This window comes from Mauremys mutica, chromosome 7 (genome assembly GCF_020497125.1).
Source record: "Mauremys mutica isolate MM-2020 ecotype Southern chromosome 7, ASM2049712v1, whole genome shotgun sequence".
Taxonomy (NCBI): Eukaryota; Metazoa; Chordata; order Testudines; family Geoemydidae; genus Mauremys; species Mauremys mutica.
In genome coordinates, this window is record NC_059078.1 from 89,086,829 (window position 1) to 89,112,660 (window position 25,832).

The 25,832-nt window shown below is 43.9% G+C and overlaps 1 protein-coding gene across 2 annotated transcripts in view; it reads left to right on the forward strand.

Moving 5' to 3' along the window:
* The window catches only part of NPFFR1 (neuropeptide FF receptor 1), a 37,668-nt gene that overhangs the window by 6,863 nt on the left and 4,973 nt on the right, over positions 1-25,832 (forward strand). For both annotated transcript variants that reach the window (XM_045022697.1, XM_045022695.1), the window contains exons 2-3: positions 4,494-4,805; positions 22,626-22,725. In XM_045022697.1, coding sequence (XP_044878632.1) covers positions 4,616-4,805; positions 22,626-22,725 — 290 coding nt within the window. In that variant the 5' untranslated portion in view covers positions 4,494-4,615. The remainder of the gene's footprint in view (positions 1-4,493; positions 4,806-22,625; positions 22,726-25,832) is intronic.

The following is a 25,832-nucleotide window of genomic DNA, read 5'->3' on the forward strand; positions in this document are numbered from 1 at the left end:
GGGCAGCAGCAGGGGGAACACTGAGAGCACAGGAAAGCCTTCCTGTGCCTAACACCAACATGGCCCCCAGCAGCTGGAAGGAGCAATAGCAGAGAGAGAGAGAATCTTCAGAGGATTTAGCTGCCAAATTCTAACAAGTCTCTGCTGAGCATGTGTGAACTGGGATTTTTTTCAGTGATTATAACTTACCTAAATATGGCAAAATCTTCCTTGGGATGGTGAAAGACACTTCCTTGACACCAACATGACTCCCCTGCCACATTTCAAGTCCCTGTTGCAAAGCATAGATTGGCTAGAGCTTCTCGACAAAAATGTTTTATAGCAATTATTTTTAACAGGGGCAGAATAATGTATTTTTACCAAAATCTTGTTCTCAGAAATGGCTCAATCATTTTAGCTGAAATTTTCTGAAAAAATGTCTGCCTTAGGCAGACAATTGGCATGGGAAATTTTACACAAACAGTTAAGGTTTGGCCAAGGTCTAGCAACTGAACACCACGTCTTTCAATGGCAAGTTTCAGGCAATGTTAACTATAGACATTACCTATTCTGATTAATGGAAGCTGCCTGACCAGAGACAGCTCAGACACAAACCAGTACATTATTCTGATTGGACATGTAGTCTTTAAGCCAAGTTACACTCCACTGTTCACACAGTAACACCAGAACAGCATCCTGTATTGCTGAATCCTGCTGATACCAAAAGCACATCCTCAGCATGCACAACATGACAAGCAAATGTGCTGTAGCTACTACAGCTCCTGAAAGTGCTGCTTGACTATGAGAAGAGACTGTGTCGAAATGGTGCTTTCTTACTCAACCAGTCTCTTCTTTATGTGTGAATTCTGAATTGGGGGGTGTATACTCTGCTGATGAATCTCAATTTGTGCTCCTATCAGCCCTGCAGAGCCAAAGGATGAGTGGTACAATGTCAGCATAGTGTAGCTGTGACCAGAACCCTGGACTGGGACTCAAGAAAACTGGGTTCTATTCCTAGCTCTGTCACTGACTTGCTGTACAATCTTGAGCAAGTTCCTTCATCTCCCTGTGCCTCTTTTTTTCCTCTCGCACTTTGTCTGCCTTGTCTGCTTAGATTGTAAACTCTGAGACAAGACTATGTCTCACTATTTGTTTGTACAGTGCCTGACTATGCGGTTGTGGTCTCAGCTGGGGTCTTTAGGTGCTGCTATAGTACAAACAGTGAGTTTATTTTGGTTTGAACATCTTCAACAGAATTAACAACTAGATTCTGATCAGAATTTTAATCTTTAATGTTAGTGATACATGAGCCAGAAAGAGAGTAGCTAAACTTTAAGATTGCAGGGTGAGTTTGAGGAGCAGCATTTTTTGTGGGGGCGGGGGGAGGGATGGGAATGGGCTTAATACTTGTGAATTAAGCAGCTTTGATGTAGAAATGATTGAACAACAATAAACATGGTACCCTATAGTGCCGTTCTTACACTTTCCAGAGCAGAACTGAACTGGAAGCTTTTTGTTTGAGATCTAGAACTTCTCTTCAAGTGCAACTGCACCTCTGCTTCTATATTCACTTAAAACAAGTCACATCAAAAGAAATCAAATGCTCTAACACACCAAGTACCATATATACTTTTTTACTATTAATCATAATTAAGAACTGCAAAACTGACGTGTTCCCTTTTGGAAGTTTATAGTTCGTATGACATTTCACATATCTGGTTTATATTTTCCTTATCACATGTCAGCTATAGACCAGATAACCTCTCTCTCTCTCATCACTGGTGATTAAGTCACATTTTCAAACAAACAAATCAAGGTCCTGGATCTTGAATTGCGTCTGCATGAGTGCAGGGCTCTGTCTTTATGGATGCAGGAGCACACCAAGAAACTGAGTTTGCAAAGGCATCTTCGGTATGACCATGTGGGGTTCACCTTTTTGCCCTTTTTGTCATTAGCTGTAACTCGGACATCATTTGTTATCATCGAGGAGATCACAGGAGAAGTAGTGTTGTACAGGAGAGGAAGACAAGCAAAGGGTAGAAGAGAGCAATGGAAGAGAAAGTGTTTGGAATAACAATAAAAGAAACACTAATAAGGACAAATCCCATTCTGAAAAACTATAAAGAAGCCCATTAATAGTCATTTTGCAGCTCAGAGGACACCAGCAACAGGAGAGGAATAAAATCATGGTTAGAATAACCAAGTAGTTAAGAACGATAGAGGCTCAAGCAGGAAAACTCCAGGGCTGGATTTGAACCCAAAATATCTCCAAAGTACAGGCCATTTGGATCTGGGGCTTGGGTTGGCCCCATCCTAAAATTAATAAACAATAATAAAATGCAAAAGATTTGCAGCCTCTATGAGCCTTCCTCTTTCCCCTAAATGACCCAAGAGACACAGGACCCATCAGGTGCAAAGGGTGTATTAAAGTTAATCGGGTCCTATATCCATCAAAGTTTTGGAGCTTTCTGCACAGCTTCTCCTCCTGCCTCCCCAAACAAGCTCTTTTTCCCCAACCCTCCTTTACAGATGACTCCTCCCCTTAGCCTGTAGGATGTAAATTTGTCTTTCTCCCAGTCTTAAGTGGAGATGAGTTAAAATCTAAATATACATTTGAAACCCCTAACTTTGGGGTTTCAGTGAAATTGGACTTGGTTCCAATCCATCCCTTATTTTGGGTTTACAAAACCAAACCACTGCCAACGAGGTTTACCAGCTCTGACTGCTTTTGCTAGTCAGTCTTTGATCATCCTCCCAAGAATGAGGCAGCCCAGACAATCCAAGTCCACTGCATCAGGAAGTCAGCCAATGGCACTCAGTTGTGTGCTGTACCACGCCCTGCTATTCTGCTTCTGATTAACTGCTGAGCCCAGGGCCCCTGCAAACTGCAGTACCTGATCCCCAGTATCTTGCTCTAATCTGCACTTTACAGCTGCTTCATTTTTTATTCTCTCAGTGAGAGGCAGAAATCCAGGTAGTAACTTAAGAAGCCTTTTTTGTAAGAACCCACAGGGCTAGAACCTGGATGAATTTGCAAAGTGCAAAGAATCTAACTGTCTGGCCTCACATTTTTAACATTTTCCACTAGGCTGAAAGTCAGTTGGGGGCGGAGGTTGTAGCAGTGGGATCTTGCTTCCATTTCTCAGCATAACCAAGCAGGGCCGCCCAGAGGGGGGGCAAAGGGGGCAATTTGCCCCGGGCCCCGGGCTCCGCAGGGGCCCCCAAGAGAAGAGCGGAGGCTCCCGCCTCCGCCCCTCTCCTGGAGCCTCAGCGTCTCCGGCGGGGCCCCCGCTCAGAGACGCGTGGTGAGGGGGCGGGGCTGGGAGCTTCAATGGGGCCTGAGCCCCGCCCCGCTCAGAGCGGCGTGGGGAGGGGGTGGGGCAGCTGCCTCCGCTCGGCGTGGAGCTCACAGCCCCGCCCCCTCCCCACGCGGCTCTGAGCGGGACGGAGCTCAGGCCCCGCCGGAGACGCGCTCGGTAAGAGGCCGGGGCCGGGGCCGGGGCGGGGGGGGGGGCAGGGAAGCGGGACCCGCCGCCGCCGCCGCCGAAGCGCAGCCCGGTCTTCGGCGGCCCGGGACCCGCCGCCTAAGGGCCCGGAAGGCCCGCGGCGGGGACCCCCCCCCCGCCACCGAATTACCGCCGAAGACCGGGCTGCGCTTCGGCGGCGGTCCCGCTTCGGCAGTAATTCGGCGGCGGGGGGCTCCCGCCGCGGGTTTTCGGGGCACTTTGGCGGCGGGTCCCGGAACGGAAGGGCCCCCCCCGCCGCCGAAGACCCCGGGCCCCCGGAATCCTCTGGGCGGCCCTGTAACCAAGAGTGGTGGTGGTAGTCAAAATAGGTGAGACAAACATGGAAGTAAGGTGCCACTCGTTTGTAGCTATTTGTAGTTGGTAATAGCAGCACTTTGCAAGTGTTAATTAATTCATTGTGACATCTTTAGTAATAAGTGTGAATTTTGCAGGGGTAATATCAGTTATGAATGATTTCTCACCAAGCTGTGAGAGTCATGCATGACATCTCTGACAAATGTATGTGTGGGCAGCAAATAATGAGCCAAGTGAAAATTGGCCGGTGATAGGGCAAGGGCACTGCCTGGCCCTGATGGTCAAGAGAGTAACTCCTGCTGAGCTTCCCGCTCCCCTCATACAGATCCTTAGGTGGAAGAGCTATAATAGTGACTACATGGGGAGAAAGACTTTGGGAGGGACGAGCTCTACATCCATAGGACTGATTCTAACCCAAGCTTTCTGTTAACTTTCAATTTCTTATTCACTATTGAACCTTGAAGAAAAGACCTGCTAGCTGCTTATTTTTTTTCTGCTGAGTCATTTGACCAGTTTATGCTGCTATTCTGTCTAGCTTTGCCTAGTCATAAATCATGCACCATTATTTATTTCTTATGTATAACATGAAAATGTAAATAAAAATAAACCACAAAATGCCTTGGATGTGAATCAAATAATCCCTTTATCAGATGGGGCCTTCATGAGTTTATTTTTCTACCTTGTTTCCTGTAGGTGACACTTTTCTCCCCTCCAACAGCAGCTCACCATACTCCAAGAATGACAGCAGAAATCGTGTCTTCAGGGAGAAGTATACTTTTTCGTCTTACTATCAGCACTCCTCCCCTATAGCTGTCATGTTCATCCTGGCCTACATCTTCATCTTCCTGATGTGCATGATTGGCAATCTGCTGGTAGGCGTCATCGTGCTGAAGAATCGGCAGATGCGGACCGTCACCAACATGTTCATTCTCAACCTGGCTATCAGTGATCTGCTGGTGGGCATCTTCTGTATGCCATCCACCCTAGTGGACAACCTGATCACAGGTGAGCAAGGGAATGAACAGTGACCCAGAGCACAAAAGAAAAGTCTGAAGGAGGAGAAGGAAAGAAGTGGCTTAGGAACTATGAGTCTCAAGGGTTGGGGGAACTGGAGGAGGAATCTGTTTGAGACTGTTGGACTTTCTTAGTCTGAGGCTTAAGTGAGGAGTCCCAGTGGGAAGGGAAATAATGTAGAACATTGGTACAACTACTTCCTAGATCATAAGTCTCAGGTCTTCAGGCAAATTTTTCAACATTCCCACCATTCTACCCTTCCAGCAGAATTTGTTGATCTTTGACCTGGATGTCCCTTTTCTAGGAACTGGGAGAAAGGCAGGGCCTCTGTGAATAGTACTGAATGAGATCTGGTGGAAATATTGTAAACAAAGGTGAACTTCAATGCAGGCAGAGAGGAACATCTCTGATTATAATTTCCACATTGAATATTGTGATTTTGTTTCTGAGGGTTAAGGGACCAGCAACTCCTTTTAGTCCCATTTCACAGATTGTATGAACAGCAGCAGAGTAAGAATCCCCAAGTTCTTCCTGCTCTTTCCTTGCCAAGTCTACATCATTCTAATGACGACATACAGGCCCCAACATTTGTGCACTGTACCTGATACATTCATAACTCCAAGCCATTGAAAGGTGGCATGTCAAAAACAGCCTGAAGATCTTTTTTTCAACAGAGCTGGCTCACAACAGCTGCCTGTGCAACCATTTCTCCTGCTCCAGCTTGCCTACGTCTCTTCTCTTCCCCCACCAAACATCCAGCACACTGTTCCTCTACTGTGCCTAGCCTCTCGGTTTTGTTCACTATATGATAGCTGCTTCTTTCCTGTAATCTAAAGATTTAAATGGAAAGGTAGGATGCCAAATTCAGTACCGCCAACCCCAAGCATTCAAAAGTAATAAGACAGGCTCCGAAAAAATCACAAAATGGGTTTAAAAATCATGAGTTTTTTTTAAAATGGGCGTTCTTTTTATTTGCATTCTGGCTTTTGAGCCTTTGGGTTACACTGTAGTCATGTGTTCAAGCTCTTCTCTGTAACCATGAGGACTAGAAACTTGTTTTAAAAAAAACCTGAGCTGCTCACATATTATATAACTCTAGAAGCTGGGACTTTAATGAAAGCATCATATAGCACAAGATTTGGCAACACTGATTTACCTATATCTCTTTTGAGCAATTTGAAGACAGAAATTCCTTCCCACTTTCTACAGTTTGTGACATTACAGGGAATCAAGCCAGTAATGCAGAAACTCTGCAAAAATATCTATTTCCTACACAAAAAGGCTGAGTTAAACCAACTCTTAAAGAGACAAAACAGCAGGAACTTCTAGGGCAGATGTCAGTGGCAAATGTGGGCCTTCTCTCCCACATATTTTTTGGGGGAGGTGGGGCAGGGGGGGTATCTGTATTTTTCGCTTCTTTATCTTTTATTTTGTAGCTGACCATATCTGGATGAATTATATATTGCTAGCTTTCACAAGATCATGGTAAACAAATTATAACCCAGTGGGCAACTCTGATGCCGTAAAGGTTTGCCGAACCCAGAATATCATTGGCAAGAGGCAGAAGCAGCAGGATGCAGTGGAATTTTAAATGCTGTGAAGGTCCAATGAGAGATCCAGTTTTTCTCTTTTGGCTTTCCCCTTCTTCCCATCCTTACTCCAACACCTGTCAGCCACATCAAGAACATACCAGTTTATTTCCTAATTCCAGTATCATTTGCAAATCACCTAACATAAGCTGCCTCAGAAGCGTGATGGTGGAGAGAACTCCCCGCCATGCAGGCCAATAAAACACCACGATGGATTTCCTGAAATTGAGGCTTAAGATATTAGTAATTCAGATCCACTGCATGGCAGTCTCCCTGCCTTTGGCAGTATCTTCTGTCTCATCCCTCAAAGATTGGAAAGATTTCCTTGGCAATGTAAATGTGTGACACTATATCAGAACCAAAAGAGTACAGCAGAGCAGGTCCAGAAGTTGATGGTTTCAGTCCAGTTTGTGTGGGCAAGTAGCCACGTGATAAAACACTTGGCACCCATTGGCACTCTTGTGGCAATCTCAGCAGAGAGACCAAAGACTGACTAGGCCTGAAGAATGAACTCCCTTCTTTCCTAAAGAAACGCCCTCAAGATCAGAGAGGAGGCACATGGAGGGAAGCTAGTTACCACTGTCACTGGTGGTACTGGATCTGTTCTATGAGTAAATAGCAGACTGCAATCTCCACCTTTCACAGCTACTAAATTCACAAAAACCAAAGCAAGGAAAATAGCTGCATTTAATTAAACAGAGAAGCCATCTTCCAGTGAATTGCATGAGATGGCATACTGTAATCATGAGCACTGAGTGCCGTTAAAATACAAATATCAGACAGCCTGATTGACAAAACATTTATTAGCACAGCAATTCAATTAATTCCAAAACACTGATTTGCCTCCCTCTCCCTTTGATACTTTTTTCTTTTGTGGGCTGTAGACTTGAGTGTAGATTTGGCTGGCTATGTTTCTCTGCAGCAAGTAGATTTCAGAAGACAGAAGAAAGCAGCAATTTGCTTTTCTTTTCTTCCCCATCATCACGAACATTTCTGAAGGGCAAAATATAGGATAGGATGTGTGAAATAAGCATGACAGGAGGCTGTGGTGCTCTTAATCTCGCTTGTTACAACAACCCTCTTTCATTGGAGCTCTTGTCGAGTACCATGGTGACTTGAAAAAAAGCTCGTGAATTAATTAGAATTTGTCAGTGTTGTTGTTTTTACTTTTGTGTGTTTCAAACTCAGTGCAACCAGTTGTTTTTTTCTCCATCTACTTAAATGTCTTATATGAGCCATGAAACTTTCATCTAGAGTCACTGATTACAGCAAAAATAAAACCAGACTCATGTAATTGCAGTCTTCTAACCAGACATTCAGTAGCAAGAAGATCTGGTCAAACTCACAAGTTAAATGCACTGGATTTATTAGAGATGATTTCGTACAGGCTTCAGACACTCAACTGTAGGAGTGCAACATTGTAAGGGAAAGATAAATCAAACCGGGCTCATTTGCCCTGGGCTCCCAGTTAGAAGAGATGTTGGGAACCCAGCACATAGCAGCAATTTAAATGAATAAGGAAGCTGACCAGGCATGGGATTAGACCTTTATCTTGGATGCAAGAAAGAGACAAAATAACATTAATATTCTCTACTTCCCCCATTCTTCTTGCTGTTGCTTTGTCGACCCACTTACAACTTCTTTGACTTTATCTGCAAACTTTCCTAGTGTTTCCCCTACTTCTCTGACACACCTTTGGGTCACCCTATTACTCAGGATCTCCCAGCTTTTGGAGGGCACCTCTCCCCAACCCTCCTAGCAGCTTTCTGAATCCTCTGTGGCACTTATCACTGCTTCCTTACTCCTTTCTCCTCCATGTAGTACCCCTTTGATACTCTTGTTCTATTTGCTGGTCCCCAGTACAAAGGAAACTAGCATTACAGTGGTGTTTAAAATAGGAACAGGGAGAGTATAAACTAACTAACTTTATTTTAAAGGGCCAGTTTGGTTAGGAAAATGACTAGCATATGTAAAAACATCACTTTTGTTTTACTCCATCTGTTCTCTGTGAGTTTTCCAAGCACACAATATATTCTCACATATTGCCAAGCAACATCTTTTACTCCTGTTAGCACCGTAGAACCAATTCAGCTGCAGTATATTCTGCTTCATGTTTAGTATCATCAACACAATACTCAACTCAGCTCTCATTACAGAGGGTTAAAATGTGCCAGTGAAGTGATGAAGAACCACCCCTCCCCACAGGGGGAACTGCAGATATTCTGACTCAAGGAGTAAAACACCTTTGGAGCTCCCCAGTGTGCAAAGAAGCATACAAAAAGGAGTTCAGGAGAGGTAGCTGTTCTTCTCAGCATGGCAGGGTGGAGCCTTGGCTCCATCTACTCTTCTCCGGTCCCTGTGCCTTAGAAAGGAATTATCCCCTGAGCTCAGGATCTGAAATTCTACTTGACCCTTATGCAAGCTGCACAAGAGGGGAAGGGCTCCCTACTCTTTCCGCTACTGCTCACCTGCATAAGTGCTAGCCAGATCTAGTGCAGAATCTGTATTTTTGGTGCCAGTATAAGAAGCAGAAAGAACCCAGCTTTCAGGTCCCAGGTAAGCTTTCACTGCTATCAATGAGAAGAACCATCTGGGTTGCATATCATTTTAACAGTACCACTTTTCAGAGTATACCTGTACCTAAATATTGGAATCTTTGTGTCTGGGGAAAGGTATCAAGTAGCTTTTTCCTGATGTCCTGTACACTATATAATTTCCTCTGTCATATGGTATATTGTGTATCTCAGCTTGTTCTACCATCCTCTCCACCTCCCTGTTGACTGACTGACTGAATGTTAATAAGAGAAAATTTGCAGTGAAATAGTTTAACTACCAGGTATGCTAGACACTACAATTTAATAATTAACATAAGCACATTTAATACCCTGCTGCAATTCCAGTTTGAAACCACAGTAAAAAAAAAGTTCAATAGAAAATCTAATACTAAATATAAACACCTATTTCCCTTGTGGCTTAGTAATTAGTTCTGTGAACTGTCAGGTGGGAAACCTGGGCCCAATTCCCAGTTTCTAGCCCTATAAGCAAATAGAGACTCTGAGTCTTTAATGTCATGGCTAGTGTGTACATGTACCACTGCCCCCTCTTGGACGGAATGCCAAACTTTGTCAACTGTGTTAGATAACATCACGCTCTAATGGGTACAGACCACAAGGATATAAACCCTGTAATACTTATATAGTGGTTATTCATTTACTGAAGAAGTAATTTGTACTATATAACAGACAACACCGTGGTGCAGTAAGCCATAGTGGATAGTTTATGGAAAGGAAGGAAGCTACAGCATTGCTCCACAGCCTGTGATCCTTCTGACCAGATGCCGAAGAGAACCCTGTCTAGTTTTAGAATGTCAGACACAAAGATGGTGGCTGCAGTTCAGTGCATGAGAGCCAGATTTAAAACAAATGATCTTTGCAGCAGCATTCTGAATGGGTTTGAGAGGCACACAATTGCACTTGTCAAGCCCAGAGAAAAGGCTGTTGCAGTAATTTAGATGCAAAACTATGAGATCCTGGATGAGAGTTTTATCTGTGTGGATGGATTGGAAAGATTGTGTCTTAGAGATGTTATGCAGATAGAATCAGGAAAAATTTAGACATAGCTGTGATGTGAGAACCTAGAGAGATGTCCAAGTCAAAGATGATGCCCATCCTAGGGGCCTGAGTGGCAGACAGGATGGATGGTTGTGATTGAGAAAGGAAGTAGCAGGGAGAGCTTGCGGGGCAGGGTAGCTTAAGAGCCATGTTTTAGCCATATTGAGCTTGAGCTGATGGCTAAACATCCATGAGGAGATGTCAGAGAGGCAGGCTGAGATTTTAGTTTGGACATAAAGAGACAGGACCGGAGTAGAAAGATTGGTCTGTGAATCATCAGCATAGAGCTATTAGTTGAATTATTGTTTGTGGGTGCAATTATCCAGGGATAAGATGAAGAGGGAGAAGAAAAAGGGACCAAGGACAGAGCCCTCTGGAACCCCCACAGAAAGCTGAGGGTGAGGCGAATCCCACAATGGATACGCTGAAGGAATGATTAGGAAGAGAACCAGGAGAGGACAGAATCATGGATACCAAGGGAGGACAAGACTCCAAGAAAAAGAGCATGCTTAACTGTATCAAAGGCAGGTGACAGGTCAAGGAGGATGAGGATGCTTCTGAGGCTTGGCTAGGAAAAGATCATTAGAGACTTTGTCAAGAACAGTTTCAGTGGAGTGCAAGGGACAGAAGTTGGATTGGAGAAGATCTAGGATAGAATTGGAGGAGAGGAACTCCAGACAGCAATTGTACACTGCACAGTTAATGAATTTAGAGATGGAAGGGAGATAGGGATTATTGGGTTTTAGGATTACTTGATTTTGTTTATCAGTTTAGATGTCCCTATGGATACTGAAAGATGAATTGTAGGTCAGGCTACACCTCCCGCTCCGGGGTGCCACGTGAAACTGGGGTACCACTGAGCCCACCTGTCCCACCAGCCCGGGTTCCCTTTATGCTGTACTGGTGAGACAAGCCATCCAAACCGTCCCTCAGCTTCAGACTGCAATTTACCAGCACACACACAGGTAGGGACAAACCCTGCTGCAGTTTCACAGATGCTGAGGTCAGCTCTGCATGGGAAAGCTCAGCTAAGGAATTGCCCAGCATTAACGTGCACTCCCCCTCTGGAGTGTAAACCCAAAATTGTATTGCCTTGTGCTGCACAGAGATGTGTACAGCGTAAGATCATTGAAATTTGCCCTCTCCCTCAACGTGGAAGAAGATCTGCACAGATTTTTGCCCCCACCCCCAGTTATGAATTCCATCAGCTGGTTTTAGAGAAAACAAAAACAAGTTTAACAACTACAAAAGATAGGTTTTAAGTGATTATAAGATATAGCAAACAGATCAAAGCAGATTACCCAGCAAATAAAACAAAAATGCAATATAAGCTTAAGATACTAAAGAAACTGGTTACAAGTGGTAATTTCTCACCCTCAATCTTGTTCTAGGCAGATTTCAGAGGTTCTTGAAGGCAAGCTGCTCTTGCTTGCAGCGGGGTGGATTTGATTTAGATCAAATTGATTTAAATCATTATTTAAATCACTAGTCAGGAAGACTCGATTTAATCATGGATTTCTACATAAAAGTGCATTCTTGTTGGGTGTTATAACCTTAATACATATTCTTCACAACTCAGAGATTGATGTAGTTTCATTTTTAGAAAGTACATACTATACATTTTTAAAGTGATTTATTTTGAAAACTTTTCAGATTAGTTTTACAACTATATCAGAAAATGAAGGATTGTTTGGTTATTTCATTTACCAAAGGTAACTGAAGCAGATATTTATGAAGTCATTGGGAGGTGAACTATCTCCAATTCAACAGGTTAATCATTAATATTTGAAGGATTTTCTTGCCACGCTGTATTAGGAGGAGAACATCACCAGACAGACATTTAAATTGTTTTATTTAACTAAAACAACGTTATGTATTCTGGATTTTTTTTCTTCAACAGCAAACATACAATATTTTAACAAAACAAGCATATGATTTTTTTAATTTAGTTACACATTCAATTTTTTAAAATCAGGTTTGTTTTTGTTAAAATTGTTTTTAACTAAAATAGATAAATGAAATATTAAAAAAAATTAAATCAATTATATCTGCCAGGTCAACATGAGAAACTTAAAATATTGGTTTCTGCAGCTAACTCAGTCATCTTCACCTTCATTTTCCTGTTTGTTCATAATCTGGAAAAGAAAAACAAACTTTCCTGCTTTTTCAGGTCCCAAACAATTTCTCAGTTTGGAATGAATTAGTCCAAAGGAAGAAAATATTCTTTCTACACCAGCAAAGAAGCTACTGCTGTTAAAAGTGAGATTATCACTTCAACAGTCTCCGAATCCAAGTGCTTAAGTAACTTCCACCAGTTCACTGGGTGTGACTTTCTTTAAAACATCATCAGCAAACATATATTTCTTGAATGGTTCTTATTCCCAAACTGAGTCTCTTTTAGGGCCTGCTGCCATTATATGTTTTCCCTTCTAGTGAGAGAATGGTATGGTAGATTTCAAATCAATGAAGGCTACACTCAGAAAGACCTCAAGACTTCTGGAATATGCTGCTCAAACAGTTCCACTTTTGTTTCTACTGCCTGTCCCTCCCTTCTCACATTTATTTCCAAATTTCTTCTCCTTGTCCAGATCTATTCCACCCCCAACAATCTTCTATTCATTGAACTTTTTGAAACTTTGCACTTTTAGAGAGAGGTAAGGGATTGACTGTGTACACAAATTTGCAGAGGGACAATAGGGTTGAGGTCTGTTATTTCTCACCTCTATATATTATTTATTTATTTAAAAACATTTTTGCTGTTAACAAGCATGTTACCTCTGGAGACACAAATCCACAGTTCGAGAACTGCAAAAATAAGCATCTCTGATGGTATCTTCTAGACTGAGCACTGAATCCCATTGGGTAGATAGAAATATTAACCTAAATAGTCTATACAGAAGCCCCTAGAACCCCATAAGATTGGGTCCCTACTCCATGGACTATTGGAATTCATTTACAAAACTTTTCTTAAACATTACATGAATATATTGTCTAATACTATAGAATTAGAATTTATAATCCCTATTCCATGATGAGATATCTTTGAGTTTTAATTAAGATACATTATCTCTATCTTTAGATTTTTTTCCTCAAAAAGCATTTTATCAAAAAATCCTGATTTTTTTTTTAAACCATTGATTTTTATCCACCGTGGCTTGCAGCCTAAAACTCCAGGTAGTTCTTTCACAGGCCAGACTCCTTCCCAGCCTGGGCTCAATCCTTCTTCCCGACTTTGTCTTTGTTTCTTAGGCTTTGTCTATACTACACAGCTTTTAGTGACATGGCTGTGTCGACATGGCCATGTGGCTAAAAGTTGGGCAGTGTAAACGCTGTTTGTTGGCACTTTTGCCAACAAAATACTTCCACCCCCCATGAGCAAGGTTCACGTTGTGAACAGGAGAGCGCTCCTGCTGACAGCGAGCCGTTTACACTGCCACTTGCCGTGGCAAAACTTTTGTCTTTCGGGGGAGGGGGGGCTTTCTTAAACACCTGGCAGTGTAGACAAGCCCTTAGATCCTGGGCGGGGATTCAGTGAAGAGCAAACCCTGATTAACTCACTCTCCTGTCTTAAATAGGATTTCCATATGGAGGATTTCCATATTGTCTTTCAGTGTGATTCCCTCCCACCCCTCAGTGGAAAAATACTGGTGGTCTATCATGAAGTCCAGTACCTGGTGACTTGAACACATGACCCTACAGTGTCAAAGCAGCCATGAATCAGAGGCGATTTATAGCATCCCAGGAAAGCTTCTCAGGAAGGTGGGAGATTTAGCATCTTCAAAGACCTATTGTTTTCCCTAATGGTCCATTGACTTGTCCCCAGCTAGCCAGCCAGACTGATTGCATTCTGTCTGGTGAACATTCCCCAAGTGCAAACACTTTTATAGTACAGATGTATTCAATATTCCTAACTTTAGATGCAAAAATGATACTTCCGTACAAATAGAATAATCATATTCAGTAAATCATAACTTTCCAATGATACCTCACATGATCTACCTGGCATCAAATACATTATGACTATGACACAATCATATCATAATAGTACTATGAAAAATATGGGAAGCAGTGTCACACAGGGTGACTCAACAAAGAATGAGATTTTTTTTAAAGATCAGGACATTTTTTCTTGTTTTCTTATAAATTGTGGACTATAAAGAGCATGGCCCAAATTCATCCCTGGTGTAACTTCACTGAATTTGGTCTCGTGTCTACATAAACCTCCTTTTTTCACTTTATTGTAGAAATATTATCTTTGTAAGGCTTCATTTGCAGTGTGTAACATTTTAGATAAATATTAGGCTAAAACTTCTCTCCCCTCTCTCAGCCTAAATTATCATGGGCTGGCTTATTTTTCACAGTGTGAATGGAACAAAGCAATCACATTATTCATGGTAATTAGTAGGATTTGTTAAAGCCTACACATGGTGCAACACACATAAATGGAGTATAATATAACAGGTTATTGTTTCTTACTGCTTCTCTGCATCAAATACTTCCCGCATCTCACCACACGTAGTTCAATAATAATGCTCCTCTATTTCCAGATACACTGCAGAAGGATCACTACCCCGTATGAAATGAAAATAGATTATAACTGCTTAACAAGTAATTTGTTTGGTTCCATCTAACCCAACAATTAAGAGGATATGTGCTATAGAAAGGCTAGAATGTACAGCCTACCTATGACAGACTGCAGACCGTAAATGGAAACACACTAAATGTTTTTCCACAAATGTCAGGTGAATTAATCAATATAACTCCCAGCAGAGTATATAATTATGGCAACAAGTTGTTTAGTAGCATGTCAGAAATGCTTAGGTAAGCAATGACCTCACATAGGGCTGTTGGGATAGGGTTTGCACTGTAATACAGAACTAGCTTTCTGGTCCTGAAATGCGGCAAACAGTGAAACAAGACTATAAAATGTATGCTAAGGCAATCTTGTTCCTCCCCAACTCTTTCCACAAGCTATCCCACAGAAGCACCAATGCAGATGGGTGCTATGTTGAAGATGGAAATTAACACTTTTTCTTCTGTTCATGAAAGTTTTGAGGGTAGCTTCTCATTTCATTCTTTCCAGCCTGACTTCCAGAACAATTTCTAGTAAATTATTAAACACCAAACCATATATGCTTTGAAATTGACTGTGAAGTTTTAGAGATTTGGAATGCACAGTGCAGTCAAAGCTGAGTTGGTTGCCAATTCTTTTACCTTTCTACAGACTGGAAATAATGCATGCCCAGGACTTGTCTTCTGTGCTGTAGCCATGCAAACTGGGGTGCCATTAGGTGTCAAAGTTGTTGGTAATCTGTAGAAAGGAAACTGAAGTATCCAACATTGATAATAGGCCACATTCATCACAAGAATAACGAGCAGTCTTCTCGGATTTCTCCCATGGGACTCCTTCACTTCCTTGGGGAGGGCCCCTAAAGGTCTCTCTATTTCTCCCACTCTATACCATTCCACCTTGAATATTGGGTTTGCCACTCTTGGGCAACTGGACAGCATTCCTTGTAGATCCCAATAGTGACACCTTTTCTAAAATTAGGCAGTGGGGTTCCTGCAGAGAAGATGCAAGATACTACCTTTCCCCTGGGCCTGAGGGGACTACCTCAGTACTACAGCAATCCCAGATCTTGTTTACGCAGGGGAGTGAGAATCAGATTGGAAATTGAACCAATTCGTTGCCACAGAAAGTGAAATGAAAACAGATGTGCTAGTGCAAGGTGAAGGTAACAGGGAATGCCAAAGCTAAGGTTCTTATAGGAATATTACCTTATTATATATTCAACATATAAAACATTTTGATTACAGTTTAGACTGTTAAATATATATATAAGGCCAAATGCCATGCTGGTGTAAACAAATGCAATTCCATTAAGTCAAGCAGGGGCGGCTCTAGGAATTGCGCCACCCCAAGCAGGGTGGCACGCCGCAGGGGGAGCTCTGGCGGTCGCCGGTCCCGCGGCTCCGGTGGACCTCCTGCAGACGTGCCTGCGGAGGGTCCGCTGGTCCCACGGCTCCAGTGGACCTCCCGCAGGCACGCCTGCAGATGCTCCACCGGAGCCGCGGGACCAGCGGACCCTCCGCTGACATGCCTGCGGGAGATCCACCGGAGCCGCCTGCCGCCCTCCCGCGGCACGCCGCCCCAAGCACGCGCTTGGCACGCTGGGGTCTGGAGCTGGCCCTGAAGTCAAGATCATAGTATGATCCTGTTTCTTCAATGTGGATCAGTTAATGTTAGTATGAGAACCTTAAAGTATGGTTCTTCTTTGAGTGATTGCTCATGTCAATTCCATTTTAGTGTGCGTGCACCCATGTGCACAGTTGTCGGAGATTTCTGCCTTAGCATTATCCGTAGGGCCGGCTGTGGCTCCCCCTTGGAGTGGCACTCCCATGTGGCAGTATATCATGCACTGCCAGCCCTGCATCCTCTCAGTTCCTTCTTACTGCCCGTGACGTGGCAGTACTGGAATCCATGATGCTGGTCCAGTACTCCCAGTCCTCCCTGGCTGCATCGAACAAGCCAGCCAAGGTGTCACCGGTGCCGCAATCAGACCACAGCACCGTGGCAGAGTGGAACCCGCGCCCCATACTCCAGTGCCAAAGGAGTCCTCCTCTGACAAAGAAGGGGGTGACACCATCCCCCAGGCCACTCAATCGTCGTCGTCTCCAGATGAGGCGGTGGCCAGACGCTTCCACACTAGCAGTCCTCTGGACGATTTTAAAGCGCAAAGGCCTTTTAAAGGCCCTCCTTAAACAGGTGGCGGAGAATCTGGCTTGCAAATCGAAGAGGTTGCTGAAGAGGCAGATGACCTCTTCAGTGTCATCTTGGCCACCACACCAGCAAAAATCACATTGCCCGTCCACCCAGGGGTGCTCAAAATAGCCAAGTCTGTGTGGCAAACCCCCTCATCTATTCCACCAACATCCAAGAAAGCAGAAAAGAAATACTATGTCCCTTTGAGTATCTGTATACTCATCCCACCGCAGCATCACTAGTCGTGTCTGCAGGGAAAGAAAGGGACAGACAGGGCCACCCCAGCAGAATGCCCAAAAATAAAGAGGCCAAGAGACTAGACTTATTCATGAGAAAAGTGTATTGGATGGCCAGCCTGCAATTTAGGGTCTCCAACCACCAGGCCTTGCTGGGACGTTATAACTTTAACCTATGGGACTCCCTTAATAAGTTCACGGAGGCCCTCCCACAGGATCGTGCCCAAGAGTTTGCGTTGGAATGTGACAGACTCACCTACCAGGGTGGTCGCGTTGGCAGTAGCCATGTGACACAGCTCCTGGTTGCAGGCTTCTGGGCTATCTCAGGAGATGCAGACCACGATACAGGACCTGCCATTTGAGGGTTTGGGGCTCTTTTCTGAGCTAACTGACTCTAGGCTTCATGAGCTCAAGAACTCACGAACTATCCTCTGTTCCCTGGGTCTGCACACCCTGTAGCAGTCCAGGAAGCCATTCTGCCCTTTGCTTCCTCCGAAACAGTCTAAGGCCTGGGGGGATCCCAGGTCTGGCCCTTACAGGAGGAAGGACAAGGACAAAGGGACTAAGAGACGCTACCCGTCCTCTTCCTGTCTGGCTGCTCAATCTGACCCTCCCAGAAATTGGGGAGGCCAGAAGCAGTCACTCTGAGGGTGCGCTCGAGGATGGCGCCCCAGCCAATTTACTGGATCCAACCCTCCCTTTCCTCAACCACTTCCGCCCTTTCAGTCAGCCTGGTCCCATGTCACCTCGGACTGCTGGATGCTAGATATTGACTGAGGTTCAGCACATCCTGTTGGGAAGTAGGAAGGTGTGACGAAGTGGGACTGTTTGTACTGGGGGCTGGGAATGCTGGGTGCAGTTCTTAAGTATCTAGCAAAACAAAAGGCCAGTGCAACCGAATGCCTGACACTCTGTCTCCTAGCAACTGATGGCCTGGGCACCTCCCCTGCAAAGGTGCGACTGCAGGTGTTGGAGACAAAGGGGTCAGGTGACCTCCTGGCCCGGGAAAGAAGCTGGGCAGAGAGGAGGGGCCGGAGGGGGTTGGGCAGACTGGAGCTGGCTGGGGAAAGAAGGGAAGCACAGAGAGGGCTCTGATCCCCAATGGGGGCTATGCGGCTCCTGGGGCCCCAAGATGGACCTAACAGGGGGGATCCTGTTATCTGTGCCTGCAAGACCTGTGTTGGACTGTGTTCCTGTCGTCTAAATAAACCTTCTGCTTTCCTGGCTGGCTGAGAGTCCTGGTGAATCGCAGGGAGCCCGGGGGTGCAGGGCCCTGACTCCCCCACGCTCCGTGACAGAAGCCCTCCACCAGAGTGACTTACTTGGCAAAGTGGAAACGGTTCACCTGCTGGATCATGGACAAAGGTGTCTGTCCCAAATGGGCTTCTCTGCAACTTATTCTGGACTAACTCCTGAATCTCAAGCTCCAGGGCTTGTCCCTTTCATCCATCAAGGTCCATCTACTGGCCATCTTGGCCTTCCACCTGCCATTCGAGGGCAGGTTGGTTTTTGCTCAGGACATCATGGCCAGATTCCTTAAGGGCCTAGACAGCCTCTACCCACAAGTCAGGGATCCTGTCCCACCATGGGATTTGACTCTGGTGCTGACACAACTCACGGATCCCCACTTTGATTCTCTGGCTTCTTGCTCCCTCCTCCCCATTTCGTGGAAGTCACGTTCCTAGTTGCAGTGACGTCAGCCTGCTGAGTATCCGAGATTCAGGCACTCATCTTCGAGGCGCCATACATGGTCTTCCTCAAGGACAAGGTCCAGCTCAGACCATGCCCAGCATTTCTTCCCAAAGTCATCTCTCAGTTTCATTCATTTACTTTCATTAATTTACTTACCGGTTGTGACGTTATGAGTATAATATAATAGCTCATTGAAAGGTGACAGGGCCAGAAAGAGTTAATTAACTCATAGACTGACCTGACCCATGGGTGAACCTTGAGGACTGGTTAGGAAGATATGTAAATGAATAGAGCTTTAAAATGCAAGTCTGCATTGTTAGAGGTAGAAGGGGAGATGTTTGCTCAGGTCGTGTAATGTAAGCAAACAAGTCTTGTCTATTGCTATAGTTGTAATTCAAAGATCAAAAAAGGAATATTAACATTTATAATAATACTTGAGTGAAATAGTGTTATTGTCTATGTGTCTCTTTGAAGGTTGTGGTAACCTGTATCTGAACTGTTTAATGGATAAATTACTCTGTGCTAATTGCCAGGAGATTTGGGAGAAGGAGTTAAGCCTATTGTTTTCTCAGGCCGAAAGGCTGATGGAAATGTTTAAGACGCCTGGGACACGATCCTACTTCATCTCAGATCTGCTTTGGGTTTCAAGAGGGGGAAACCTTAAGTCACAAGGATTGAGATCCCCAGTCATTGACTGGAGCCACCCTGGATATGGAAATTGGACTGTAACCTCTGGACTATTTCTAAAAGGACTTTTGGCAACTACAAGCTCATCTCTACTGTGTATCTGAACCTCAAGAATTGAATTCAAGTCTGTCTATATATTGATCTTTTAACCAACACTCTCTCTCTTTTCTTTTTTAATAAATTTTAGCTTAGTTAATAAGAATTGGCTATAGCGTGTATTTTGGGTAAAATCTAAGTTATAATTGAACCTGGGTATGTGGCTGATCCTTTGGGATTGGAAGAACCTTTTCTTTTATATGATGAAGTAAGATTCTCAGGAATCATCATCATATCTGACAGGTGTGTCTGGACGGAGGCCTGAGGCTGGGCACTTTAAGGGAACTGCGTGGTTTGGACTTCTGAGTAACCAGTAAGGTACTAGAGAAACTGTTTTGTGCTGGTTGGTAAATCTAAGTATTGGAATAACCACCAGTGTTTGGGGTTTGTCTGCCCCGTTTGGTTTGCAGTTCACCCTGATTGAGTGACCTCAGCTGGCTCCCACGGGCAGCACCGTCACACTGGTCTTCTTTCCAAAGCTGCATAAATCAGAGGAGGAGTGTAGGCTACATGCCTTGGACGTCTGGAGGGCTCTGGCCTTCTACATTGACAGAACCAGGGTGTTCCGTAAGTCGACACAATTATTCGTCATTGTGCCCAACAGGATGAAAGGTTACCCTGTATCCACTCAAAAAAATTCTTCTTGGATCATGGCCTGCATTCACTTCTGCTATGACCAAGCGAAAGTGCCACCTCTGGTGATCATCACCACCAACTCTACCAGGGCACATGCCTCCTCGGCAGCTTTTCTGGCCCAGGTACCTATTCAGGACATCTGTAGAGTCATCTGTCCATAACTTTATGTCCCACTATGCGCTGACCCAGAAGGCCTGGGACAATGCTGGCTTTGGTAGGGCAGTACTGCAAGCCGCTAAGCTGTGAACTCTGAGCCCACCTAGAATGGAATTGACATAAGCAATCACTCAAAAAAATAAAAACGGTTACCTACCTTTCGTAACTGTTGTTCTTCGAGATGTGTTGCTCATGTCCATTCCATTTCCTGCCCTCATATCCCTCTGTTGGAGTTACCAGCAAGAAGGAACTGAGAGGGCGCAGTGCCGGTGGTGCCTGATATACCGCCACATGGGAGCGCCACTACAGGGGGCGCCACAGCCGGCCCTATGGATACCGCTAAGGCAAAAATCTCCAACAACTGTGCATGTGAATGTGCACATCTAAAATGGAATGGACATAAGCAATACATCTCAAAGGACAACAGTTACAAAAGGTAGGCAACCGTTTTTTCTACTTTGAAAAGCGATTCTGTAAAAATGCCATTGTGGGGTTCCATCCTTATTGTCTCAGTGATTACCAAATGTGCTCAACTAACAAGTAAAAAGATGTTTTTCTATCTGCCAGTCCTGAAAACTCAGTCTGGGTCTGATATTTAGACTGGGTTCTTTCCATCTCAAGTGTAATAACTTTAAGGTTCTTGCTGGCCAAATTAGGCCCTATGCAACTCTAACGTCTTCAGATTATACTCTTACTTACCTCTGTAGAACCCTATTGCCTTGCAAACAAATCTGTTGAGGTTACACAAGATGGAATAGAATCAGGTTCAATCCACCTTAGCTGTGTTATATCTGCAATGCTAACAGAAGGAAAAAGCAACACATTTATTTTTGTCATTAAGGTAAGCGGATCTGACTCTGAACACCCAAAGTGCTTTATAAGATGTCATTTTTATACAGCCACTTCTCAGAGTAAAAAACAAACAAACCTTTAATGTTTGCATTTCTTTACTTTTTTGTGTCAAAATATGCAACCTTAACATTGCATTTATATAGTTATTTTGTACTTAAAGTGCAAACATACTCTGGCAAGGGACTACGCAAAAAAGTCACCCTTCTTACTCAGCCAATCTGCTCCCTGCATTTATTCAGTCATAGTTGCTGACTTTGGTAACTAAAATTTTATTTTTCTCCTTTTTACTCCTGAGCACCCTGCAGATTCACCACAGGTTCAGGGAACTGGATAATCATGTGAATCATCACCAGAACTGTTAACTAAGTTCCAATTGCAGAACCTTTATTGCTTATCAAGTACAAGCCAAAAAAGTCCAGCTTGGCTTTTATATCCCATGTTCCATTTACAGGGCTGGCAGTTAGAAAAATATATTTTTTTATTTGTACACTGAGCACATTTGACTTGGAAATAAGTGAGGGAGACAAAGAGAGTCCTACAATAAGTCAAGTTTCAGAGAAGAACCACATTGTAATAAATATTGAGTTAGACTATTAGCTGAGTGCCTGTGCAGATGTTGTACAAAAATGGAAATCTAGTTATTAGTGTTAGAAATATTCAGTACAACTCTAAAAGAGATGACCAGGGATGATATTTATGTCTGGCTATTCATTAGGTCCTGAAAGAATGTAGTACACTTTAAAGAATATGTAATTATTCAGAATGTCATGGACTGGAGTATGGCTTAGTATCATCCTCACCCCATGCTGGCCCACAGTGATCCACACCTTTTAAAAAAAGTCACTACATTGCTAAAGGACATGTGAGTGTGATAACCACCAGATGTACCACCAGCCTAGTACCACCAGATGTACCACCAGCCTAGTACCACTTCAGAAATTGATTTGTAATCACACAACCATGGGTACAGCTAGAGGAAATTGCTGAATGCATGCAAAAATCAAGCTAAAACTGGTACATTTACAGGCTTTGAACTATATCTGCTGAACATCTGTAAAGTTTCTAATAGCTATGAAAACTGCACAGTTCTCTGGCTGCATTTAGTGGCAGCATTGATTGTTTACAGGGTTTTGTCCAGACCTCAGTCAGAAAGACTGTGACCAAAATGCAGGGTAGAAACTGGGGGTTAAATGGGGTATCCTCAGGCTTGTGAATTAGGCATCACCCACATTGTGTGGAAGAAAATTTGATTTACTCTTATTTTTTTTCTTTTAGAAAAGAAAATTACTCAACTGCCAAGTGCCAGCTTAGTGCAATTTAGATCAGACAGATCACAAATCCTTGAAAGTCATGTTTTATGACAGGCAGTTTATCAGCCTTTTCACAAGGCTTAGGTTTGGCAGCTCTGCACAACTCTAGGTGAATGCAGATTATTTTGCGTAGTGGGTTTATGGTATGAATGTGTCCCCATGATGCTATCTATGTAATTCCAGGTTGGCCATTTGACAACGCCATGTGTAAAATGAGTGGATTGGTGCAGGGGATGTCGGTCTCATCTTCAGTTTTCACTCTGGTGGCCATTGCAGTGGAAAGGTACGTGTCCGCAGTACTCTCGCTCTAGCCATTTGCTTGCACAAAATAGAGTGAGGTTTATGGTCATTTCAGTTCTGTTTCTCTGGGGAGCCCCATCTGGTGGCAGGATACTGCATCTTCACAGTAACTGTTTTCCTCCCCTAGAGCAGGAGTCCTCAAGGTGGTGCCCGTGGGTTCCAAGACGCCTGCATACTGGCTGGTGGATGAGCATCTGCCAAAATGCCGCCGACAAGCTGCGTTGCCGACGCCACTGGATGACTCTACTTGTCGGCGGCATTTCGGCAGCGATGCCTATTAATGTTGCCACTTGTCAGCAGAATTTCAGCGGATGCTCGTCTGCCGCCACAGTCCTCCGTGGCTCGTCGTCTGGCGCCTGCTAGACGAAAAAGGTTGGGGACCACTGGCCTAGAGCATACAGGCTGAGTACTGTGTGTGTTCCATCAGTCCCTCACCCCCCTTCCCTTGGGATCCTGCAGATACAATACAAAATGTATGTGATGGTGGAGAGAGAAAGAAAATTGAAGAGGAAGACAAAAAGGAAAGAAGAGATTCAGGCCTACCATATATTGGCATGTGAGTCCAAGATGTGTGCAATGGGCAGCCAGGAAGCTAGAAAGGTTACTGTCATAGATCCACAGGATTGGTGCTATGGCTCCAGCTTTGGAAGAAACAGTCTCTGGAAGGAGACCCTTAAGTGTGCCAGCCCCCTTAGGTGCCTCAGTCTTCCTCCAAGGTGAGCCACACAGGTTCACTGCCTCCTTAGGCCAGACCTCTGGTCTTTCAGCACCCCTGCTTCACACTGTGAGCTCCATTCAGCAAGTCCAACTGGGAACGACCCCTGAGGGAGACTTGTACAATCCTTAGGGAGCACCTTCTCCATCAGCATTTGCAGTGACACTCAGCCAGCATTATAAAACTGAACAGTTTATTAGTCAACTGGAACACAGCACAGGAAGTCCTTGGTTAGCATAGAGAAAAGAAAGTTACAGCAGAGTCCATCCTGGTCAGCACAGAATCCAAAGTCCTGTCCTTCTGACCTCCCTTCATCCCAGATCACGTGTCCTTGATTCCTCCAGCAGTCAACCCTTAACGGCCCTCCTGGCACATCCCCAGTCCTTTGTTCTCCAGCAGGTCAAACACTGCTTGGCTTCCTGCAGAGAGATGTGCCATCCATGATTGTTGGTTGCTAGATATGAAAGTCACAGTGATTGGATTTGCCATTGTCTTCTCAAAAGCTCCACTGATTTGAGGCCTAAATCCCAGACAGCTGGGAACCATTCATACCCCAGTCTTTGAAGAGAGCAAACCACCCTTTCTACCCCCAGATAACACTACAGCACATAGGGGGAAATGGGGCACACATGGGATTCCTTTAAAAAATTGCAGAAATTCATATTTAATCATGGTAGCCGTGTAAATAAAGTGTGGTAACATGTTAGGACAGAAGAGGTCCATGCCTACTTAATGGTTGTAATTTATCATAGAAAGTGAACTGCCTTCCTTCCACTATATGTATGGAATTCAGTTCTTAATGGTATTGGTAGAAAGCATATGGATTGTCCTCCTAGTTTCTCTGAAACTGTATAAATAACTCCCAGTGAGTAACTCAGAGCTCTGTGTGAGAGAGTTTGAGAAACAGTTCTGACATAGCTCATTACTCAGACTAACATTTCCCAGTGAGCGGCTGACAAAAGGCACAATACTCCCCTCTAAAATAAAATGAATTCTCTCATCTGTATTTTTTAAATGCAGCAAAATCTGCGGCTCAGCAACAGAAAACTGACATTGTGACTCAAAAAACATTCTTCTATCTGTGGCAGATGTTTTATTCTCTGAGAGCTCAGATGGAGGGCAAATAGCATCCCAACGGAATGTTACCCATTAAAGCAAACCAGCTGTTTAAACATGTTCAAAATTAAGTAAGACAAAATATGTTACAGTGCCTTTGATCTTTAGGTGGGTGAGTGGATGAAAGAGGTTGTGGGCAATGCATAAAATACTTGACCTATCAATAGTGTTAGTTTAGCTGAAGAGACAATGAACACTTGCTTGGTAAACAGAGCCAGCAAGAAGTCTGTTAGATACATTCAGCTTTAGAAAATACAAGTGTGGAGGTCATCTAGGTACTTCCCTGTAATTACAGTTTTTGGCCCCAGCTACACTGCAGTTATAGTTATTTTAGGATACCCATTAGAGCACAGCTGTGTCCTGAACTTTTAGCTAACCATGTTCTAAAGACCATTTATGCTCCCTTAATGTGACTATAAGACTGTTAGGTCTGATCCACACCAAAAAAAGCATGCCACCTTACAAAAGGTTTGTGACACAACTGTGTGGGTAAATGGTTTCCCCAACACAGCTGTGACTGTATTCCAGTCCAGGCCTCAGTGTCTGAGATACAATCTGAAAAATGTTGTAACATCACTTTTTCTGGACAATACATTACATTGTGTTAGTAAACCAAGTCCTTTCCTCTTAGTCTCAATACCCATTGGAAAGGCAATATCTAAAATGCCCTGATACCAGTTGTAGGAAATATTGAGGATGGGTTCCTTGTGCCACAGCTGAATGCTCTCTGCAAATGAATCCGTTAGTGGGCATGTCCTGCATTCAGTGCAGCGGACTGGACTAGATGACCTCTTGAGATCCCTTCCAGTCCAACACTTCTATGATTTTATGTAGCCTTGCTGAAGGGTATAATATCCTCTGCTGGTCAATGTGTACAGAGTCAATGTGTTCTCGTCTACACTAGAAAAAGAATTTGTGTAAACAGTTGTCTCCCATGGGTAAGGGAGTCTGTTATGACACTTTATTTCACATATGGGCAGAAAAACCGTTTATAACCATTTTTAGGAACCATGTTATCACATTGGCCATTCAGTTGAAGAAAGAATGTGTTATAACATAGATACCTCCAAGCATAGCAGACAAATGAATGCTCACAAGATTATGTAGTATTGGTAGGATGAAAAATATCACAGTTTCTATTTTTCTTGCCATTCCCTTCTTCATTATTCCGGATGAGAGGAGACAATGCATCTGCCAACATTCTTATTCAGATAGGAGTGACCTAGATTATCTTTCCTTTTTCCAGCCAATTTCCTGAT